This window comes from Lycorma delicatula, chromosome 3 (assembly GCF_047948215.1).
Source record: "Lycorma delicatula isolate Av1 chromosome 3, ASM4794821v1, whole genome shotgun sequence".
NCBI lineage: Eukaryota > Metazoa > Arthropoda > Insecta > Hemiptera > Fulgoridae > Lycorma > Lycorma delicatula.
Window position 1 is genome coordinate 36,727,560 of NC_134457.1, and position 24,664 is coordinate 36,752,223.

The following is a 24,664-nucleotide window of genomic DNA, read 5'->3' on the forward strand; positions in this document are numbered from 1 at the left end:
TCGTCACAAGTCAGGTGTCTTCCCTTCCCCTATAGGGATCAGGATGCACCAGAAAAACCTTTTTATTTAATTTATATTTGCACTTTATTAAATTTTAAAAAAATTATGGAAGTTTATTATAATTGTCCATATTTTTTAAAAAGATATAAAGTCAGATATTTCTAACCATACAGCAGTGATATTTTTATTCCTTCCAGAAAAAATATTTATGCAATTGTTATATGCACTGTGATTTTTCTTGGTTAAATAAAAATTCTGTCAAAGCAGCACAGATTTTTTTGGAAGGTGTGCTATCTAATTATTACAATTTTTGTAGTATTTCAGTGATTGCTCGCAACTGAACTTTGCAAATGACACCGAAGGTCTGTGTTTCTACACACAAATTTTTCAAAAGCTTTTAACTTGGCAACTTTTTCTCCACCAAAAGTTGAAACAGTTTGGTTTATCAGATGATTTAGTGAGGTTTTTTCCAATCCTGTTTGATAAATCATGCTCAGTATATCTTGCAAGGGCTTCCGGTTTCATCGTTTTGATGCACAGTCAGGGTGTACCACAATGTTCAAAGCTGAGACCATTGTTCTTTATAATTTTTAATTATAATGTAAATTGAGTGTCAAAAACTCTTTGGCATTGCTATACGCTGATGATTTGAGGATATTTAATTGGTAATGAACCAGAAACTGTATGACTGTAAGTCAACATAATGAGTTAGTTGAATGGTTATCAAAAAAGAACAAATTGTGTTTTAATTTTTCAAAATGTTTGTAGTGATGTTTACAAAACTGAAAATTCAGTTTTTTATTATGAAATATCCAGTAAACATTCAAAAAGAATTGACTGTTTTAGATATCCAGGTGTTTTATTTGAATCAAAGTTGACATACAAATGCAGATCAATTCTTCACGTAGCTAAATGCTTCTTTACTTAGCATTTTCATTAAAGCAGGTTGTTTCAAAGTATTAATAATAGTATTTTAGTTTTATATAAATATTAAATTACGTCCAGACTTGAATGTGCTTTTACTATTTAGACATTTACATTTCTTTTATACAAGTATATGACAGAAGTAGAAAGAAAATTTCTCTAATATACATATTTTAAATCTAATATTTTTTTTTTTAATTTCATATAATTGTTTATTATAGTTATTTGAAATAGATAGATTAGCTAAACAAAGAAAGGAAGCCTCTGTTAAAAAATTTACAAATATTTAAAAATTAATAAATGTTTAGGGTAAAAACGTAACCCTACCACTTGGTGGCGGTTAAATTTTGAGCTGTATGCAAATACCAGGGAAGTTCAGCATTATTCACAGCTGTTCTTTTCCCCTAGATTTCATGCTTATTATTTGATGAGTGGGCATTGAAAAACAGAAGGTTCTGTTGTAATATAAACAATGTAGTGAAGTATCTTTTACAATAACTAAAAGGAAACATTATTTATGTAATTAGTAGAACTAATAACAACTTACTTTAATTAGAATAAAGTAGTATTAAGGTGCAAAACATGCAATAGTCTGACTGTAGGCTTCAATCTCTGTAATTTATAACTTAGTGTTGCTGGTGATTTTTCCATATGTGTACCCCTGAATGTATGTTTGCATTGGCACACCACAGAAAAGCAGGCAGTGGTGAATAGAGAGTTGGCCTCTACGGAGAGCAATCTGTTCCAGCAGTTGATTTGTTATTTGAGTAGTTGTAGTGTAACTTATTAGTACCCAAGTTTTGTGACAATCTTGTATTCATTTTAGACTGTTATTTGATGCAGGGAAAGGGGTTATATGTGAATTATGACACAATTAAGGGTAGTGAAAAATTATGGTTTTCATTTGGTTAATATTTCCCATGATTACGAAGTAATCATACAGAGTATCAGTGCATAATTTACCTACATCCAGCATAGTCACAAACTCCAGGAATGTAACTAATGGTGATTTTTTTTAATTTCACTTCATACCTAGGATATCAGAATTCTTGTAAATTATTCTTTCAAAAGAAGCTCATAATCAGATATAGGGGAAAGTGTAATATCTTGTTATGTAGAGCTAGTTATCAGCCCTTCTAAACTTACTTAACTTAAAAAATTAATATGTACCATTAATAAGCTACCATATAATATTACAAATTATTTTTATGTTTCTTGATGTTTTGTTATTTTGTTAGCGTACAAATTAATAACCTTAGCCCAATTTTTCCTTTATTTTCAATTAATTGATTTTTTGTTCTATTAAGGGAGTAAGCTGAGTAGGACTAATTAATTTCTTATTAAAGAATTAATACTAATACATTTTTATATTTACGTAATATTAAAGTGTAGATGTAATTTTTATTTTTTATTTTAAACAATTATATTTAAGTAAGCATATGACTAACATTTAAATAAAGATATTAATTTTTTCTCCTGTAAGAATAATTTTTTACATAGGGTAAGATAAGATATGATAATTTGAACTGAATGCCTAATTCGTAAAGGAGTAAACGTGTGATAATTTATCTAATTCGTTTTAAGAGCCAATAGTTATTGTTTAATACTTAAGAGTTAATAATAGTTTATGAATGAGAATTATGATAATTCCCATAATTGTGATATTCAGAGAATAGACTATCCAAAATGAAATTATTATCTCTGACTATCATCGGCATTGTTATTGTGTTTTATTATCCTTTGTATAATTAAAGGAATAGTTAGATGGAATCTAATTTTATGTTAATTGCCTCCCTCATGGCTCTTAAAATTAAATTAGTTTAAATCCAGCTACTACAGTTCAGGCTGTTACAGTCTGCTAAGGCGTAGCAGACCTGTCTGTCTGGAAGGGGAAATGGAAATCCTCTGAATAGGAAGTAATTTTGACTACAGAAAATGTGATATATCTGTATCACTAGTTGTTTCAAAAGTAATGTTTAATTCCCAGGTTCAAAGTACTTTTTTTCAATTCCTACTCACCATCTGCTTTTTCTGAATAAAAAACTTATTTCTTTTACAAAGTATTTTCTTATTTTACATTCTAAGTATTAGGATGGATATAATTTTTATTAATGTAAGTTTTAACATTTATTTATTTATAAAGCCAAATCTTTCAGTGCATTATTGTTTGTAAATGTATAAAAAGGCATTAATACTAGAAATTGTTTTTATCATTGCTTTACAGTTTTATTATGTAAACATTTTTTTTTCTTTGTAATTAGTTCTATGATCTATAATTAACAGTTCAAGGTAGTTAATTTTATTTATATCTTTTCTTTATCACTTCATATCTGTTACCTTTAGTAGATAATGGTTGTTTAATTAGAGATTCACAGCTTGTAATTAATATTATCCATTTTATATATTTAAGATTTTAACATTTTTATTGTTCATTTTTACAAATATACAGACTATATTATGAATCAAATATAACAGAATTTGATTGTAAAGAATTTGGATTTAAGGAACCCTCAAATTAGGTTATCCTACTGTAAATTTGTATTTTTTCATTGTTACACACATATGATTAGGCATCTGAAATTTAATTTTTCTGAGACTTTGAGAAGTATTTATGTTGTAATCAGTGTGATGGGAGAATTTATTTCATTTTTTTAATAACCTTATTTTAAACAAAAATATTAGTTTTATTATTTTTTAATTTTGCTATTTCAGATGATAAATTAAAAAGAGAGGAAAATGAGAAGTTAGCAAAGACTGAGGAATGGCCATCAGTTAGAGATCATTTTTGGTACAATGTCAGGTAATTATGAAATATATTTATTATCTTTGTGGCTTGGTCAGTACTAAATGTAAAGAGAATGTGCAAGGTGTCTTCTTATATTCTGTTTCAATGTAAGCTTACATTCTGAATTTTTTTTAAATACCTTATTACTGATGTAAACAAATTCTAGCTTTTTTGGCCTAAAAAATGTACACCAAATCTGCTGTCAGTTTTATATACAAAATGTGCCCCCACCTTCCTTCCTTTTGTTGATTTGGGATTTTGAAAAGCTTCATCATTATGTCCAAATGATTGTACAGCTCCTTAAATGTGAAATCCAGCATTCCTCAAATATGAAAGGACAAACCATTATACCATATGTTAATTAGAGAGTACCTTAGTGACTGAGAATTTTCATAGCTGCTTAAAAAAAATAAATAAAAAAGAGATCTATTATAAAGCTTTGAATGTAAAAAAGAACAGTTATGTACTTTGATAATGCTAATATGACAAAAAATATTACAGTGAATTCCCAAAAAACTATTTTTTTATGCTCACAAATAAAATTAAAAGTTAAAAATATATATATTTAGCCTAATGTATTTAACACACATTACCACTAAAACAGTTACAATTTTATTTTAAATTTACTTAAATTATAATCTCCTCCCCCTCCCCACCAGTAATACTAACCACTAGCACATAACATTTTATGGCAAAAAAGAAAAATTTAAGTACAGATGTAATGACATAGAATGAAGCAAATTTTTTTTTTACTTTAATACATTCTTATTTGCAATTTATTACACTTGTTTCATTTGTTGAAAATAACAACTTGTGAATGACTGTCATGGCAATGGAACATATTCATTCAGTATGGTAAGAAAATCATCCGTGACAATTTTAATATTTGCTCTAGAAATCTGCTGTAGTAAATACTTGAATAAACCATGAAAACGTTTATTATGAATGTCTTCAAATCTTCAGATCACCTACCTACCTTTGAAAAACATTCTTTCAGAAGTTGCATAGAATTTCCAGTGAGTGACTAATCCTCTATATTTCTGAATCCGATGATTATTCATGTTCCTCAACATCAGGAAACTCCTGCTAAGCTATCATATTTCAGCAGCGTTCTCTGGTTTTTTTTACAAACTTGTTATCTTCCTCAAAAAAGTACAAACATATTTTACCTTAGCACCTAACAGTAGTCTTTCAAACATGTATGTAAGTTGTGGATCAGACACTAATCACAATCCTGTTTGTTCACATAGTCTCCTATTTAAAAATGGGTCTCATCAGATCAGTATACAATATATATTCCAAATCTGTCCTGTAGTTATTCGAAATAAGAAAATTTTGAGTCAGTGGATCAGTGTCTAACACAGCACATTGAACTCTAATCAATGCCTGTCAAATTTTGCCTATTATTTCTACAGTAAGTACTGTATGAGGTCTGTTCAGAAAATAACCAAACATTTTTAATTACCCGCTAACAGAGATATTTAGTGCTGTACATTTGGTAGCATTGTGTTCCACATAACCTCCTTTGTTATTTGTTATTGTTTTTAATCATTGTTTAGTTTTTATATTATTGTTATTTAAATGCAACGTGTTTTAGTGTTAGTAGCGATTTTTGTAATGTGCGATTTTCAGGAGCAACAATGCAATGTAAAATTTTGTGTGAAACTGGGGAAAACTTTCACAGAAACATTTCAGCTTTTGAAACAAGCCTACAGAGATAATGGTCTGGGTCATACACAATTTTAAGAATGGTTTTCACAATTTAAAAGTGGTCATCGGTTAATTCAAGATGTTCCCCAGCCAGGAAGGCCTTTGACTTCAACTGATGACACCTACATTCAGAAAATCAACGACCTGGTAAGTGCAAATCATCATTTGTTTGTCAGAGAACTTGCATAAGAGGTTAACATCTCAAATGGATCGTGCCATGACATTTTGAGTGAAAAATTGAGCATGCATTAGTTACAGCATAGTTTGTTCTTCGTTTGATGACTGAATATCGAATGGACGTTTGTCTGCAACTTCTTAAACAAGCCAATGATAAAACATTCATGCAAAGGATTGTAACGGTAGACAAAAGCTGGGTTTTCAGCTGTGACATTGAGAAAAAAGTTCAGTCATCACAGCGGATTGGCAATGGATCTCCACACTTCAAGAAACCATCTGTCTCAATCCAATGTTAAAGTGATACTCTTCTTTTTTTATTTTAATGGAATTGTGCATTTTGAATTCTTGTCTCAAGGTAAAACAGTGAACCGTACTATTAAGGCGTTTTACAAAGTTACATGTAAAAATCTGCCAAAGGAACCAGAGTTGTTGTGAGGCAACTCATGTTCTTTCATCACAACAATGCACCCACATGCTCGGCTTGTCAGTTCGTCAGTTTTGTACCAAAAATCAGATGACTGTACTTCCTCAGCCTTCCTACTCACCAGACCTGGCTCCTTGCGATTTTTTCTTACTTCCGAAATTAAAATCAGTGATGAAATTTTGCCATTTTGAGACTATTGATGACATTAAAACAAATTCATCATGGACCTTAAAGACCATTTCAAATGAAGCCGTCCAGTACTGCTTTGCAAAGTGGAAAACTTCTGGGAAAAGTGTTTGAAGAGGGGAGGGGAATACTTTGAAGGGAACAAGGACCAGTAACCTGTAAAATTAGTATTGAAGATTGAAAAATAAAGTTTGGTATATGTATAGCCAATAAATCAATTTTTAACATAACCAGTAGCATTAAGTGTTCAATCCAATATGTTCAGGCATATATCTGTTTCTTATGGAATAGAACCACGGATGATCAACTTCAATTAGAATCATCAATGCATCTACCAGTTCGACTTGCCGACTTATTAAATATTAAAATGTAAAACTGCAAATATTGCTGCATCTAATATTATGATTATAATATAAATATAATATTAGGATATAAAATGAATTTTTGTAGCATGTAAAAAAATTTTCAAAGTCTGACCAGAACCTGGAACCTTGAACCTTGAATCTTTAAACACTGAACCTTCTAGATGAAAGGTTGAGATGCAACTATGTCTCCTTGATGTCAGTATATATCTGACTAAAATTAGTTGTTTTGACCCCTTAATTGATTTGCATCTTTTTTTTATTGTAAATATATATTTATGTATTTTGATTGGAATCTTATAACATTCATAATCATTTAGAAAATAGCATAGTGGCTAGAATATGTCAAACCCTAAATAAATATGAGAATTCATATTAATTTGTGTACCTATACCTGGCTATATAATGAATTATTCAATTATTCAAAATTGAATATCTCATTATATCTCTCTTCTAGGGAGAGAAAGAGGGCTTGATGAGAAATAAATTGTGATATATAATTTTTTTAAAATAATTCCTTATTTGGTGAAAAAAATTAATTATCTGAAAATAATCATGCCATCTCCAAATTAAGGGAAAAAAGGGATTGTATATTTTTGTTTTTTTAAACATAAATAAAAGTGTCATACGTAACAATTAATGACTTGTGAAATTTGAGAAATTAAATATTTCCATTCATAAACAGGAAAAGGCGTTTTTGATTACAGTTCTTTCCATTTAAAAAATAAGTACTGATTTTTTTTGTCTTTGTATATTGAATGTAATAGAATTTTGTGTTTAAATTAAAGTGTATAAAAAGATTCTTGAATAGATACATCCATTAGAATCTGATGGTTCCACAACATTAAGGACAACTTGAGGAAAATATCCTGGATATTGGGTATGGAAGAAGGTAAAATGCTTTGGCCAAAGCTACTTTCAGTGTACCATTAAGACATCAAACTTAAGAGCGAAGAAAAGTGGATGCTGTTGGCATATCTTTAGTGATCAATGACCATAGCATTAAATACTGCATAAAGTACAAAAAATAAGGTATATTTTAAAATAATTAAATTATATTACCTAACAAATTGTCTTTTTTTAATGATCTTTTTTTATATTTAATTTTTGTTTTTATTTTTAGCTATAATAGAGGGGCATTATCTGAAGAATTAGCATTATTAACTGATAAGTATCAAGAACGTTATGTTGGAAATGAAACATCATCAAGTGTCAATTCATTTTTTACAAAAAGCCTGGTATGCACAGCTAGTGCTAAAAAACGAGCCCGCCGTCATGCATGGGGCCATTCTCCAGGTAGACGATTAAGTCATCTTGCTCGAAGACGACATACATTTTCTTCAGCTAATCTACAACAGAATGCTGCAAAGTCTTTAGGACTTCCTGAAAAGAAGAAAATGATCTTGATTGATAAAAGGTATTGTAAAATTAAAAAATCAATTATTGTTAGATATTGAGACATAAATAGTTAATATTATTAAAAATAGTGCATTGTAATCTTTACTAAAAGCCATAATGAACTTTATTCTCAGTATAGAGGAAATCTGATGTACTATTTGATAGAAACTCACTAACTCAGTTGGCCAAGCAACACCACCCTTGTTTTATCTTTTAGTAGAAAATTTATTGCATATTCAATGCCTTAATCATGAATTAACATAATAATCCAAACTCATGTTAATAAATTAGCTCTCATAGATTAACAAAAAACACCTTCATGTTTGCTTAATTAACTTAGTTTTAAAAATTACAAGTCAAAACAAATTCTTTGAAAAAATTATGAAAAAATTTTTTTTTAAATATTATAATGAAAGAATTTTATTTTAAGATTTTCATGGATTTTAACATTTTAAAGATCAATTTTGTGTGTGTGTGTGTGTGTGTGTAAGAAATGGTTGGATGTATATTTTCCTGTTATGTGGACTTAGCTCAGATTTTGTGTAAATAATCAAATACTGTTTGAATTAATTGTTTCTTTTTAACGTCTTAAAACCCTGATCTTTTAGTATTTTCCATATGTCAATCGTATTATTAACTTTGTTTCAGGAAATCAGTGACACTGAAGGGAAATAAAACTTCTACCTGTAAAACCTTGGGCAGTGCAAAGAAAAAGAAAATAATTCTGCAGCCAACCGTAAACTCTTCTAAAAGGGCATTATTTCAAAGTCCAGAAAGTGGGAAGAAAGGTAACACTAAGAAATTAGTTTTGTCTGATAAATCAAGGTCATCTCCTCGTACTAAAAGTGCTCAACGTTCCAAACGAGCTTTGTGGCCTGATCCACCATGTTTACAGCAAGAAATTCCTGATAAAGGTAAAGAGAACGGTAAAAATTTAAATAATAGTTTAAATGATAAACGACTTGCAGCAAATTCTTTGACTGGATTAAGTCCCAAAAGGAAATGTCTCAGAAACTTATCTTTCACTGAAGATTCTTCCATTAAAGGGATGCCTAAATTACAACCAGAGACTTTGAGTCAGTTGCATAAAAAGGTAAATCTGTTGATTTTTTTTTTATGAAATAAACTTATTCTGTGATTAGTGTATTTATTTTCTTTTAAATAATGTGAGAAGATGGTACAAAAAGTGAAATTTTAAAAATAGAACTAGGTAAAATATTAATTACTTATGAAATGTTGAATCAAGAGAGCAATTTATCATAAAATGTAATATCTCTGGAAAAAAGTAAATAAAAATAGCATTGATTTATTTATTAATGTAAGGAAATGAAACAAATTATGTACATATTTTAAACATTGCTTATTTTGAGCAGTACATACTTGTGAAAGATCTATTTATGTTCAATGCATACATCGTATTATTTTTATAGGAAATACATTATTTCACAGAGTAATGCAAATTACTTTTAAAAAACTGAAAAGAAGATTAAGTATACGTCATATGCTTTACAAGAATTTTTCTTAAGATCTATATCTAGATGATTAAGTTGTTAAATAATCATCAGCAGACATCTAAGATATATATAAATAATTATTTGGAAATATTAATTGGCAAATAGCAGTTCTTGTTAAAGTTTCAAAGAATTAACAGTGTTTTTAAAAAATATAATAAAAAATGCAAACAAATAACTGTTAGCTGTGTTGTTTTTTTTTTTAAGCTAAATTTACTCTATTGTTATTACTATTGGGAAGATAACAGATGTTTGTATTTTTTATTCCTTTTCTAAAAACTCAGATAAAAATACTCATTTTTTATTACTTTGTAAGTACTGTTTATTTGTAAAATAATATTTTTTTTATCATTACTACTTCTTTTTTGATTCAGTTTTTCCCTTGTATACATTACTTTCTCAGTCTAGTGAGGATAATTGTTAAAAAATTTTAATTCCAAACTAGTTAAAGATTTTAAATAACATTCTTATTAATGAATTTTGACCATACATTTTGCTTTCCAATTTATTCCACTAACTGGTTAGTATAACTCTTTATTTGTCTTTGTTAAATATATAGTTCTCAATTCATTGTATGTTAAATTAAATTTGACTGTAACTGTACCATTTGATGTTAATTTATAAAGTATATCCATAAAGTAATACTTTTTTTTAATTCTGCTGCTGCAGCGATCTAGCTGCATGAATCTATGCATGCAAGTCGCCTGACACGTTTGGAAGGGATTGACATGATTGTTATGTAGTTACGTAGTCAGTATGCTTTTTAGTATGTATATATAATGTTTGAGAAAATCTAGACATCCAACACATGGGAAATTTGGTCTGTATTCTGTTTCTTGAATGTAATGAACATTAGACCTGAAATTCACTGCCAGATTTATGAATTTTATAGAAAAATGCAAGGAGCGATTCCATGATATGGAGATGGATGTGATTGTTAATTGAGGTGAGAAAACATATACATTGATGAATGGAATAGGCAATGATTACTGACAATTTGATTCATACAATTGACAACAAGATTAGAGAGAACAGATGATACACCTTCTCATCTCTCTCCATGCATTTTCCAGAAATTTCTTTTCTCTTCTATAAAGAATTGTATCGTAAGAAGTTGAATTATTGAAAATTGTGTGAATTCTGAGTACCTAAATGCTTATGGAAAATAAACAAACTGAGATGATTATACACCACAATAGAATTTTAGAGTCTGTATAGAAAACTAAAGGTTATTCCTTGTGTTGTATAGTTAGGATGAAACATGGGTATTGGAAGATAACATCTGAAACAGGAATGATTATCTATGAAATAATAACACTCTTTTGTGGCCCAGAAAGAGAAAATGGAAGCTGATGTTTTCCACTTGCAAGATCATATTCATAGTGTTTTGTGAAAAAAAGAAGTTTTATTTATTGACGAAAAAATTGCAGACCAGGGCATTTTGTTAGTTCATGATAATCCTCACCCACACACAATCACAGCATAATCTCTTCTTACATCCTTTGGCTAGAAGTTTGATCATCCTCCAAAGCAGTTCCTTTGCCTTCATGACAACTGCAAAATCAAATATGGCTTTGACCTCATTTATATGGGTTACGTTCCAGGTGGCATTATTCTACTACAAAGGGATACAACTTCTGGTGCCTCGCACCAACAGTGATAAGATCTGTGTAGAAAAATAGTATAAGATAAGATCTGTCAAAAAGCAAAAAACAATGTTACGTGTGCTCTTGATATTTTTTAATAGACACACACACACACATATATATATATATTTATTTATTTTTTAATACAATTAAAATAAGCCACCTAGTACAGAATATTGAGATAAGACATCTTACTTTTATTTCATCATGATAGTACCTTCATGACTATCATGTAACGAACATGTATATGGTTTATTTTAGTAAGTTTAATTTTATTAATTAAATGAATTCAATCGTGACTGAGGATGCTGGATCCCACAAAATTACTACCATGATAAAATTAAGATAAGATACGTCTTCTTTCAATATTCTGTACTACATGGTTTATTTTAATATAATTTAGCAATACAAAGAAATAATATGAATATTAAAAAAATTAATTTCAACAAAATTATGTATATATATATATATCCCTAAAGCATAAACAAAACTTAGCACAATCCACCTCAGTACAGGATCAATAATAGCTCTTACCTTATTTCATTATTTTTCTTTTTCTTTTTTATATATCAAAAACGCTTTCAAGAAAATTCCTCATCAGTTGATTAAAATTAAAAATTAATTACTCATTAAAACATAAATAAAACACTAAAACATTAATATTATTACATATTTGACATGATGTCAAATAATTAATAAAAGTAATTAAAATTTAAAAAACTAAAAACCATTAAAAAATTTTTTCTTTTATTTACTTAACATGTTTGTGGCCAGCCACTAAATACAGTACTGTACTATTGCAATATAAACTTAACCTAATACTGACAAAAGTGCTGCTATCTATAGCAGCTTTGATAAGAGTATCATTATCAAACTCGGTCTGCAGATTGATCAGGCCGAACTTCTGTCTATATATATGTATCAAAATTATAAACATTAATTAGAATTTCAATAATATTATTAGTATAAGAGTATTTTATATAGATATTATTAACACTGTATGTATTATTTATAGGTTTCATTTTTGTTAATTTTAGTTTTAAAATTTTGTTTTTTATAAATATTATCAATCAACGAGGCTTTATATCCATTTTTTATTGTAATACCCTTTATAATATTTATTTCTGCATCTAATTTTTCCCTGTTGTTTGTGTGTAATGTATCACTCTATTCAACATATTTGTATCTCGCATATTAATTTTGTGTGACAATGGATGATTCAATTTTCTATTAATAGTTATTTTACTTGCTGTAAGTTTTCTGCATACTGATGTTTTAATATGATTCTTTTTGTTGATTTCATTATTAACATCTAAAAAACTTATTTTTCTGCACTTATCTGTTTCAAATGTAAATTTTAAATTGTCATCATAGGGGTTGAGTTTTTTTAATATTATAAGAAGTAGATCATTTATAACAGGTTCAAATATAACCAAAATGTGTAGCAGTTTGATAATGATGCTCTTATCAAAGCTGCTATAGATAGCAGCACTTTTGTCAATATTAGGTAAAGTTTATATAATATTAGTATAGTGCTGTATTTAGTGCCTGGCCACAAAAATGTTTAAATAAATAAAAATGTTAATGTTTAAATGTGGTGAATGTTTAAAGTTATTAAAAATTGTAATTTGATTAATTATTTGACTGCATATATTATGTCAAGTATGTAATAATATTAATGTTTTGTTTATGTTTTAATATGTAATTAATTTTTAATTTTAATCAACTGATGATGAGGAATTTCCACAAAAGTACTTTTAATATATAAAAAAGAAAAAGAACAAAGAAAAATAATAAAATAAGGTAATATCTCATTGATTTTGTATTGTGTTCTGTACTTTGTATTTTACTTATGCAGGTTTATTATGACTAGGTTATGAATAGGTTTCATAACCTATTGTAGTGAAAATAATGGAAGAAGTTTGTATAAACATACATCGTAAAATACTTCCTTTGCAAGTTATGGCTAGTGAAAAGTTTCGCTCGGATTTCAGCTACCCTAGTTTTTTACCTTAAAAATCTAATAAAATAGTTCCCAGAATCATATCTGGAGTAGTTTTTGAGAAATCTGTGGTGAAAACCAATAAATTAGGGTAAACACCTTTGTTTTTTACGTTTGACATACAATAACTGTTAAATGGATAATAAACACATAAAATTTTTAAACAAAACTTGTAGAGAATTTAGTTCTGAACAACAATAGTTATGGCAAGTTCAATAAAACAAAAAAAAAATTAGAAAATTTCAAATTTATTTAGAAACAGGATATTGCTATATTTGTCAGAAAAATACTTATTTAATATAAACAAAAATGAAATTTGTTTTTAGTGATGTAAAAAATTATCAAAACAAAATTTACTGTTAAAAAAGTAATTAAACAATTAAAAAAATGGAAATTACACAATGCATAACAAAATAAACAAATAAAAATTACTTAGATAATAATTTTTTATTAATGACAGAAATACAATAAATTATTCAAAAACTTATAATTTCAAAGTTGGCAGTAAATTAATAACAGCTGATCAACAATGTGTAATACTATATTAGTGTTTAAATCATTCTTTAATATGTCAGGTACTGTGAAATGTGCTGTCATTAGAAAAGATTTTCTGTGAATTTTAGTTTGAGCCTGATCAGTTTGCCATTGAAGTAATGCCATACTTATTTACAACAGAAGAATACTCCTACTAATATATGGTATTCATTATGGGTGTGTAATGGTAATGCTTCAGCTGCTGCAGGAATATAAAATATCTTCCAAATTGAAGAATTCCAGATTCCAAAACAATTAGCATGACTTTTGCAATCTTCAGGAAACAGGTTCACTACCTAGTATTCGTATCAGCTATGAATGAATGAATGATTTGTCCAACACAATGCTGTTATCGATGTTTAGCATAGCCCAGGCATCACTACACGTTGTCTTTCTAAGCGGATTAGAGTTTTGCATTCGATGGTTTGGAGGATACTTAATCAAAACAACTTTTATCCTTATAAACAGCCACTTCAACATCTACACCCAGGAGATGATCTGCTTCACTTGGAGTTCTGGAACTAGTGGAATACAAATCAACAACTCTACAAGTATATTTTGTTTACAGACAAGACAAATTTCACTTGAGATGGCATCAACAACTTACACATTGAGCATACATGGGCAGAAGTAAATCTTCATGAAACCATGGAAGGCAATTTTCAACACCAATTTAGCATCAATGTATTGTGCAGCCTTCTTCACAATCAGCTGTCTGGACGATTCATATTACTTGGCCACTTAAATGCTGAGGTCCAGTTGCACTTTCTTCAAGAAAAATTGCCACAGGTGCTTGAAGATATTCCTTTAGCGCTGAGGTGCAAAGTATACTCATGATGGCGCACCTCTCCACTTTTCTTGTGTTGTTTCCACTCACTTAAATCATCATTTCCCTGAGAAATAGATCGGTCATGGAGGTGTACATTCCTGACCACCAAAATTGCTTGATCTAACATCTTTAGATTTTTGTGTCTGGGAATGAATGAAAAATATTGTAAACAAAACAAAAATACATCCTTGTGAGGAATTAACCGCATTATGGATGCGGCTGAGCAATTTAAGGACAGCCGCGAAACACTAAAAAAATAGAGCATCAATAGCAGTACTGAAGCATGCCTGCCAAGAAGTGTGTTGAAAATGGCGGGCTCATTTTTTAACATTATAAACTGGTACATATAATGCACTTTGGTCTAGTGTAATGATACTAAGTAAAATTCTAATTTTTCTTTGTTTTATTCAACTTTTTGTTCAAAATTAAATTCTCAACATGTTAATGCATAATTTTTTAGTCAGATATAATGCGTATACCATTACTGCTCAAAATTATTTTGTGTTTTAGAACTACTGAGATCTAGACTAGAAAACCATATAATTCAATATTTTCATTAAGACTGTTTGAGGAGTATACACCTTTGACATTTCTAGGGGTTTTTTATATTATTCATACAAATAAGAAATGGAAAAATCACATTAGAGTTGTTTAGAATTTTAAAATTTATATATTTCAGAAGTACTGGTTTTAAAAATCACATTTAATGATTTACCCAGGTATTTTGTAATAAAGATAAAATATTGTACTATAATATGTGAAAGTTATTTCCATTTTAATAAAATTTCATCATTTTAAAAGTGGGTAGTTAGATTCACAGTAAGTGACTTATTGTGAATCTAACCACCCATTTTTAAAATTATGAAATTTAAGATTTCTAAACCCCTATTTCACATTTGAGGTAAATACATCTCCTCTAGTTTATAATTTCTTGAATTAGGTTAACAGAATTTTAGAAAAGGTTTTGTTTTAAATTAAAACAATGAAATGAATTGAAATTTAAATCTATAATACAATTCAGTGAATGTACTTCAGCTACCAGAAAAGATGATTGCAATTTTGTTAAAGAGGTTCATATGTAAAGAACTGCTTTTCTTTTGTCATACTTCAAGATAGTAATTTAATTATAAAATCCTTCTTTATATTTAAATCAAAATATTATTGTGTTTGTATCTTCATATTGATCAATCTTTACTTAAAACTTAATAATTGCTGGGCTGATTAAAATTATTCATTATCATTCTTTTTATTGAACAAAGGATGATTTTAAGCATAAAATTACCAGACAGTTCCATTATTGAGTGAACACCATGCTTAAATAAAGAGCTTGCCATATTTTATACTTATAGTTTACATGTATTAATATTTTGTATCACCGATTATATCTTGTTCATTGAGAGAACTATATATTTAGTTCATATAACTCTCAGTGAAGGTTAAAAATGTTTAATTTATCAGCATTAGGTAAACTGTTCTAATAACCAGTATTAAATAGAAATTTGTATAGTTTAATAATGTCTGTTAGTTGGTAAGTAGCTTGTGATATCTTATAGCAAATCCTACTAGATTACTTGATTTAAGGTTTATTTGCAAACTGTTAATAATGTGTTTTATTTTTGATTTCATATAAAACAAATTGAAAAAACTTAACAATATGTTATGAGTTATTATGGATTTGAATCGTATGAAAAAATTTGTATTATTGTATGAATATTTTGTACATTATTTAACAGTAACATTGCAAAGGAGTTTCTCAACCTCAATCTTTGTTTTGATCTTTATATTGGCTGTTATCATTCAACAAGAATATCAACTTCTGGAATGATATTTTTCTTATTGTTTATTTTACTTTATAACAAAAATATTGAATATTGCACATGTCTTTACAGCTTATTTCAAATTGTAAAAATGTTTGTATTTAATAGATGAAAAATTTTTGTATTTCATATTACAAAAATGTTTGTATTTAAAAATGTAGGGTGTCCCATTTAAAATGCAACCCACCAATCAGTCGTCCGTAATATTTGAATTGATTGCTCAGCTCCCCTATATTTTACTGGAATGGACTCTTCCAACAAGTGAACATCGCATCTTACAAGTGACATTGCATAAACTGCTACTGATACATACAAAAAAGCAATTGTAACGCTCTGTGCATTGTTAGAGAGAGAAGATGGTGTTTTCACAAAAGGAACATGCTTTTATTCTTGAGTCTTACTTTACCACATGATCAGTGGTTGCAGTGCAAGAATCTTTTTGCTGTAATTAGTGATAAACCAGCACCTAAGAAGACATCAGTTTTGAGGTTAGTGGCTAAATTTAGAGGGACAGATAATAATAAAATAACAAGTATCACAAAAGATCGATGACAATGTTAAATGTAGACACAGTATTGAAGTCAAGGAGCAATTAACTGCCTCACCAAAAAAATCAATTGTACACTTGTCAGCTGAAATTAATTTACCAAAATCAACTCTCCTCATCAGGCGACAAAAAATTTAAACTTATGATCATATCAAATTCAAACAATTCATCAACTTCTTGATGTAGACAAATAAAAATAGCTAGAATATTGTCATCAGTTTTGTTGATTCATGTTATGAACTCAAATTTTTTCACAGTAAGGTGTTGTTTCATCTGGATGGCTGTATAAACAGCCATAACAGTAGGATTTGGAATGCTGAAAATCCCCATGCGTATCATGAAAAACAATTGCACCAGCAGAATATGGGTGTACGGTGTGTGATATCATAAAAAAATGATTGGTCCTCTTTTCTTCAAGTACACCATTACTACAGAATGGTATCAGAATATTTTACTGCAATTCATTGCACTCTTGGTAAAGGAAGATACTGATGGTTCCAACATGATGGTGCAACACCACACTACATGCATTAAACTTCTGATTTTGTTAACAAATTCTTTGGTGATCACGTTATTGTCATAGCTTATAGTAACTAAGATCTCTAGATTTGACTCCGCCAAATTTTTCTTCTTTGGAATTATTTCAAAGAATAAGCCTACAGCAACAAGCCACGAACACTTGAACAACTGAAGGTCAGTATTGAAACAGCTGTTTTAAAAGTCAACCCACAAACTCTGACAACAGTTGCAAGAAACAGTGAAAAATGGCGGTCACTTTAGCTTTCCTCTAGAATTTAACGTACTGGAAAATTTTGAAATAAAATATTTAATAACTTACAAATACCTTTTTTATTTAAATATACCTACTGATGCAGATGGGATGCATTTCATATGGGACACTGTACAATTTCATACAAACTTTGTATAAAAATTGTAATATTTTATCTATTACTTATGATGATGTAATTGATAAATGAAGAAATCAGGTAATTTTTAGTTTAAATAATTCACTTAAAAGTATTTCAATATATTTTTACATAACATGCATATACAATGGGATATGCCTATTTAAAGTTTAAAAAAAGTTATTTAAAGTTAGTTAAATTAAGTATAAAAAGATGAAATTGTGACCATTAAAGAAATAAACACATTCTATAAAATTTGTAAATTTCTTTCCTCATAGAATTGGTTAATATAATGTATTTTATTTTGGAAATAAGATATAATGTTACATAATTGTGTATGAGGTTTAGTTTTTATTCTTCATAAGCTTATGCAGGTTTTTTTGGAATTGCTTTACAAATCTGATCATACCTCAACATAATTGGCAAGTGTATTATCTGATTGTACTTTAAATCATCTGATCATTACCAATAACCTATATCTGGTTATTGGAATATTTTATTCTTAATTAATTTTATACTATTTTTTTTTCGTAGAAATTACTATGGGCTGTATCAGATGCATTACGTAGTGAAGGAATTGGAATGGATCATAGTTATGCTAAAGTCTGCATTAGTGAACTCTTTAAAATTTGTAAAGAAATATGGTTAAAAAAATTCATTAATGAAGAAAAGACTGGAAGTACAAGTGACAGGATGTTACAGCTTGCTAAAAAATTTTCCAGTGATGTTGTTAAGAAAGTGAAAATAAGATTAGGAGAAATAAAAAACAGTGATAGTAGTATAAGTTTACTAGTTAATAAAAGTGATATTAATTCTAATTCAACTGTTACTGCCTCTGTAAATACATTGGTAAGTAATAAAGCTTCCTGTGTTAAAATGTGCCTTACTGAACCATCTAATACACTTTGTAACAATTCTAATAAATCTTGTAAGAAATCAAATATTTTTAAAGATAGTGTAAAAAGTGATTCTACTGATACTTGTATACCAAACAAAATTAATACAAATAATAAATTATTAGATGAAGATAAAATACATAAAAAAGAATTACACATTAATTTAGATTTTGTTTTAAAAGAAAAATCAATTGAACAGTTGAATGGAAATGAACAGAGTTATGATTTTAAAAGTGTAAATAATAAAAATAAATCAGAAGCTGATATGAATCTTGTTCTAGATAACTGTAGTAGTTTTGGTAATATTTTTAGATATAGTAATAAGACTGATTCACCATGTATTGACGAAACTAAATGTACTCCTTTATCCAATATTGATATGAATAATGTAAATGAAGATGCTGTTAATATTATTGGTTGTAAAGAGGAGTTTTCTCCATGTCCATCATGGGTACCTGATGACACAACAAGATGTTCATCATCTTGTGATATTGATATGACTGGTATTATTGAGAGTATAGATAGCAGTAATAGTGATTAACAACCAATCAAATATTAATATCAATAAACATTTTTTTTTTTTTAACATTAAGTACTAATAATTTATGATATTCTCATCAAATTAAATATTTTAATATCATTTAACTTTCTAAGTTGAATTTTCATTATAATTCTTTTTCCAGTGATTTTTATGTATCTTGGCTATGAATAAGAAATTTCTCCCTCTGCTTGTCTTACACTATTACACATTGAACATTAGTCTTCCAACTACTGTTCCTTTTCATCATTATTCAATGACTATTGTTAATATATACAATATAAAGACTTTATTTCACCAATCTAATTGGGAATGTTTTATATCAAAACCTTTACCATTTTTCATAATAATTATTTATTTATTCACTCCTACAGCTGTATGCTGTTGGCCTAATTATTTTACCTTTCCTTACCTTTTTAGTGAAAAATAATCTTATAGCATTAAAAATGTGAAACAACCAGTTTCATTCAGAAACTTCTGAATGAAATGGCATTCTGATATTGTAGTCATATTATAAAAAAGCTAATTTTGGTCTACGTTTGTTAAAAAATACTGTTAAAATTTATAATAAAATCTTACTTCTATGTAATTTATATATTTTTACTTAAATAAAATGGAATCATTTATTTTTCTCTAACTTTCAGTGGCAAACAAATGTACCTTATTTCAGCTAATAACATTTTCAGTACATCGGTTTTCCTTTTCTAAAAAGTAAAAGAAAAGGGGATCCACTGAAGAACATCTTCAACATAATTGGCAAGTGAATTATCTGAGATTGTACTTTAAATCATCTGATCATTCCCCCATTCAAATGTGGGTGTAGTTATAGCAAATGTAAGAAGAATTTTTCTTTTGCTATACTATGCACTTTTTTCTCGCAGGAATACTTTTAAAATTATTGACTTTTCCCTACAAATAAATTTCCCACTGTTAATTAAAAGAAATAATAGTACAAAATATGAATTGACCATTTAACCTAAAAAATGTTATTTACACAACAGAATGCAGAATAAAATGGCACATTCAATCAACAAATAAATTTGTTAATCTCAGTGATAGAGTGGAAGTGTACCTGTCTTTCATCTGGAAGGTTGTGAGTTTGAATCTTGGCATGGTATTGTCACATGCCCCAAAATTCATGTTCATTAGTAAACCAGGTTTATACATTAATAGAAACTGCAATCTTAAAAATTAATGGTTAAATGCATTTATAATAATATAAATTCTAATGAACAATAATAATAATAATACTAACCTTAGCCAAATTTACGAATGTAAATTTGTACAATACTTTTTTGAAATATTTCATTTTTCACATATATCCATGAGCTACTCAGGTTGATTTAAATTGGCAATTGGTGTTTTTTTATTATTGACCTATTTATATGAATTTGTGTGTTTTATTACTCAAAAAGCCTTACTACATTATTCTTTCTTTATCAGTCATTCAGATCTGAGTTAAATTTAACAATATCAGTTGCAAAAATTCTAATCCACCTCACTTTTTCATCACTTCTTCAGAATAAATCAATAGATAATCTCTGAACAATTTGTGGATGAAACACACAAGAATTTGTTTCAGTGTTCTAATTATAGACCATTTTTTCTCTAGTAAAGTGATCTAAAGCAATATATATTTATTATATAAGAAATAAGATTCCTAATGGATTTATTTTAGTATAATTTCTAATCATTTATTACAATGATTGCTTTGTGATGCTGTAGGACCCATGTTCAAGGTCAGGTAAAGGTGCTTTTAAATGAATTTGATTGCCCATACCACTGGAGTTGAATTAACAGTTCTAAGAAAGCCCAATTATTAAATTGTAATTTACAGCTAGTAGCTTTTGTGAGACACTCATAAATAATTTGTTAAGTAAGTTGAGTGCCTATTTTTTCTTTAGAAAATAAAAAAGAAAGAGTAATAATCCCCAAAAAAAGTTAATAAACTAAACTATATTAAATTAGATACAAAATAAAATATTTGTGATAGAATGTATTCAGGTGAATTGTAAACCCCTTGAATATATTATATTATATACCTATACTGTGTTCTAGTTAAGAATTAATTAGTGTAACTGTGTTACAACAGTAATTTTATGTATTCATCTTTTGATGTAAATCTACTATAGATTACTATACTGTAAATTAATTATTGTTTCTTTGTTTTATTTATTTATTTAAATTTATTGATTTATCAAATTTTAGGAATATTTCTTAATGCTCATAAAATATAAAAATATAAATATAATTAACTGTGAAATATTTCCTGTTTTATATTTAAGTGTCGTACTAATTGCTATATTTTATATAAACTTGATTAAATAAATTAGCTTTAAAGTATTGTAATTAATATTATTTATAAATATTTAAATTATTTTACTTATATTCACTTTATATTAGTGCAGTAATTAGATTTAATTTTTTTTACATGAATCATCATTTGATAAGCATGTTTGCCGTATTTAAAAAAAATTAGTGATTATTTTTGTAAATGTATATTTATGTGTGTTTGAGAAAATAATCATTTTAAAATTCTTTTATACCTGGTAAACACTGCTAGAGTTAAGTTTTTCTTGCCGAATTAACCGTTTAGAAACAATTAGTAATTATTACTTTTTTTTAGTTTTTCAAACACAGCACTGTTTGGTACAATAACTATTAAATATAATTTTAAAAAACAGCTTACCAAATTCCAGTTTAATTTCCTCGAGTGCTTTCGGCTATAATGCCATCTTCAAGAGGAATATAATTATGATTAAAATTATAAAATTACCATAATTGGATTATATATATATATAAAACAATTGATCATCATTTTATTATTCATCAAAAGTTATAGTTTAAGTCTGAGTGACTACGTCTGTATTGTAATAGTTTCTCAATTGTTATCTAAAATTTGTTATTTTAAAATTTTATATAATTATTGCCAGTACTGGTTGGTCATCAGTAATGTTTGTGTACTCCACAAATTGCTCTGAAAGTTACTTACTGAGCAGTTCCTTTTTTCATAGTGGCTTCAATTTATTAATTCCAGCAGCATGGGATCCTATTCAAAGAAAACTATGACTAGATATTATGGTAATTTGTATAAAGTATTAAAAATAGTTTCTATTAACTAAAATTAGTTTTTCTAAATAAAGAGAAATCATCACATTAAAGAGGATGCATTTTGCATTTTTTTCCAGAAACTAAAAATTGTTTAAATTTGTTCACTAGATGATTATTATTATCCTTTACCATATTGGTGTTAATTATCAACTAATGATGGGCCTGGTAAATTATAAAACAATAGAGACATGTAGTGATATCACTAAAAGAAATACAAACACTTCTAGAGTGCCCTGAATAAAAAAAGAAAGTGAACCTCCTCTTTGTAACCCAGAACATTTTTGATCCTAGAAATTAAAGGGTGTGATGTTAAGGCAAAATGTCCAAAGCTACATTTCAAAAGCCAATTTACTTAGACCACTAAACCTAATGGTATGTTTCCTGATATACAGATGCATTTACCAAAATAAAAATCATAATAAATGTCACAAAAAAAGCCACTGGAAAATTTGGTCCAGCATAGAAATTCATATATTGGTTTACTTCAGAATATTATGAAATTTCAGTATTATTTACTGAAATTAATTGTAAGACCAACCTGAACAAAGTGTTCTAATTTTAGCTTAACTTTTTATGCCAACTATTAAAAGCATATTAATATGAATTGCAATTTGTTGATTTAAAAACTGTTTTATCTGGCTATAGGTTTTTTATGGTTTCGAAACATTGATGCTTGTGATAAATTTGACTAAGAGAGTTATCAAATTTATGTGTTTATTTATTGGTAATTTTTTGTAAGTTAGTGGTTGAATATGATGGATTTGTGTTTGTAAAAATGTACTTTTAAGGGTTGTGAAGCAGTAGCATTAAATCATATTTATTTTTTATATTATTAATTTTAATTTATAAAAGAAAAAGTTTATATTGTTAGGTTATATAATTGTACTAAAATTTGTAATAACTATTATTATTCCATAATTGTTATATTAAATATATTTTGGTTGACATTTTTTTTAACCTTTTCTAATCCATTATATAATTGCTAGGTATTATTATTATTTTTTTATGACCACAAGGGATCACTATAGTCAGTCCATAGTTCAAGTCTCTTCGATGGGACTGTTTGGGTGTTGCAGTCCTCCTAGTACTTTTTCATACATCCAGATCGTAGTGTCCTTTCTAATGCTAAAAATGTTCATGTTGTGAGTATTTATGTTTTGATTTTCTTGTTTAATTTTATCTTCTGTGGTGTCGTCTGGTATAAGTGCAATTTCCTTCAGACCTCTCTTATTTCTCAGATTCATCTGCAACCTGTCTTGGTGTTTTTTGAGTCTATATTATATTCTACTAGCTATTTCAGAAGTCTTGAACCTTGCATTAAGGTGAAAGAGTGTTTCTGCTGCATAAGTGGATTCTGGTTTTATAATTGTGTTGTGTCTTATTTTTGCGTTTACTAATAGGCATTTTCTATTGTAAGTGTACCAGTTTAAATTTTGAGTTTTAGCTAGTTTGTTTCTTCGTATATGGATCAAGGTTTTTTTTTCATTTACATTGTTTGTTATTATTTCTCTGACGTATTTAAATTGGGTTAAATCTTGATTTTATTACTTTATGTTTACTTCTTTTAATCATATTGGTTTTAGGGGCATAATTTCTGTCATTTTGAATGATATTTGAGACTAATTTTATTTGCAATGTTTTGAAATTCTAATATCCGTGATTTAGCTTCATCGATGTTGTTTGCTAGCAGTGCCATGTCGGTAAAACAAAGACACTTTGTTTTAGTTTTTCGGCCTATTTTTACTTTTGGGGGGCATACTTTGTGCCATTTTCTCATTGTAATTTCTAGAGAAGAATAGAATCATAGCAGTGAGAGCGCATCACCTTGGTGCAGTTCTGCTTTGATCTCAAACAATTCCGCTTGGTTGCCTCTGAATTTTACCTTCGACTTACTGTTTGTGAGGGTCAGTTTTTTCATGGTTATTAATTTATTGTGAGAGTCAGTATTATCATGTTTGTTTATTAATTTGGTATTTTGTCTGAGTTTTCTTACAATTTTTAGTAGGGATCCTCTGTGGATGCATTCATAAGCTTTCTTGAAATCTACAAATTTTATCACCATGTCTGTGTTTCTTTTCTTGTTGTAATCCATTATTAGCTTGGTCTCAAACCTGCCTGGTGGTATTTTCCTAGTTCTATCTCATCTGATCCTATTGTGGATGATTGTAGAAAGAATTTTGTATGTTCACCTTTGTTGTTTCACCATTGATGTTTTTATGGGATTTTATTGGGGCTAATTCTTCTGTGATTTGTTTAAGGTTGTTGACTAGATTTTGAGTTTATCTTGATTGTTATTTTTTGGTAATTTTCATTCTTGATTAGTTGGGTAGGGTCTATTTTCCTCTTAGTTTTAGGGGCTTGG

General features: G+C 28.1%; 1 protein-coding gene across 1 annotated transcript in view; it reads left to right on the forward strand.

Annotated features, from left to right (window-relative positions):
- The window catches only part of mi (cyclin E-interacting protein minus), a 33,840-nt gene extending 12,333 nt beyond the window's left edge, over window positions 1-21,507 (forward strand). The window contains exons 3-6 of the mRNA XM_075359641.1: window positions 3,637-3,724; window positions 7,692-7,985; window positions 8,615-9,059; window positions 18,292-21,507. Of these exons, the coding sequence (XP_075215756.1) occupies window positions 3,637-3,724; window positions 7,692-7,985; window positions 8,615-9,059; window positions 18,292-19,194 (1,730 nt within the window). The 3' untranslated portion in view covers window positions 19,195-21,507. The remainder of the gene's footprint in view (window positions 1-3,636; window positions 3,725-7,691; window positions 7,986-8,614; window positions 9,060-18,291) is intronic.
- The last annotated feature ends 3,157 nt before the right edge of the window (window positions 21,508-24,664 follow it).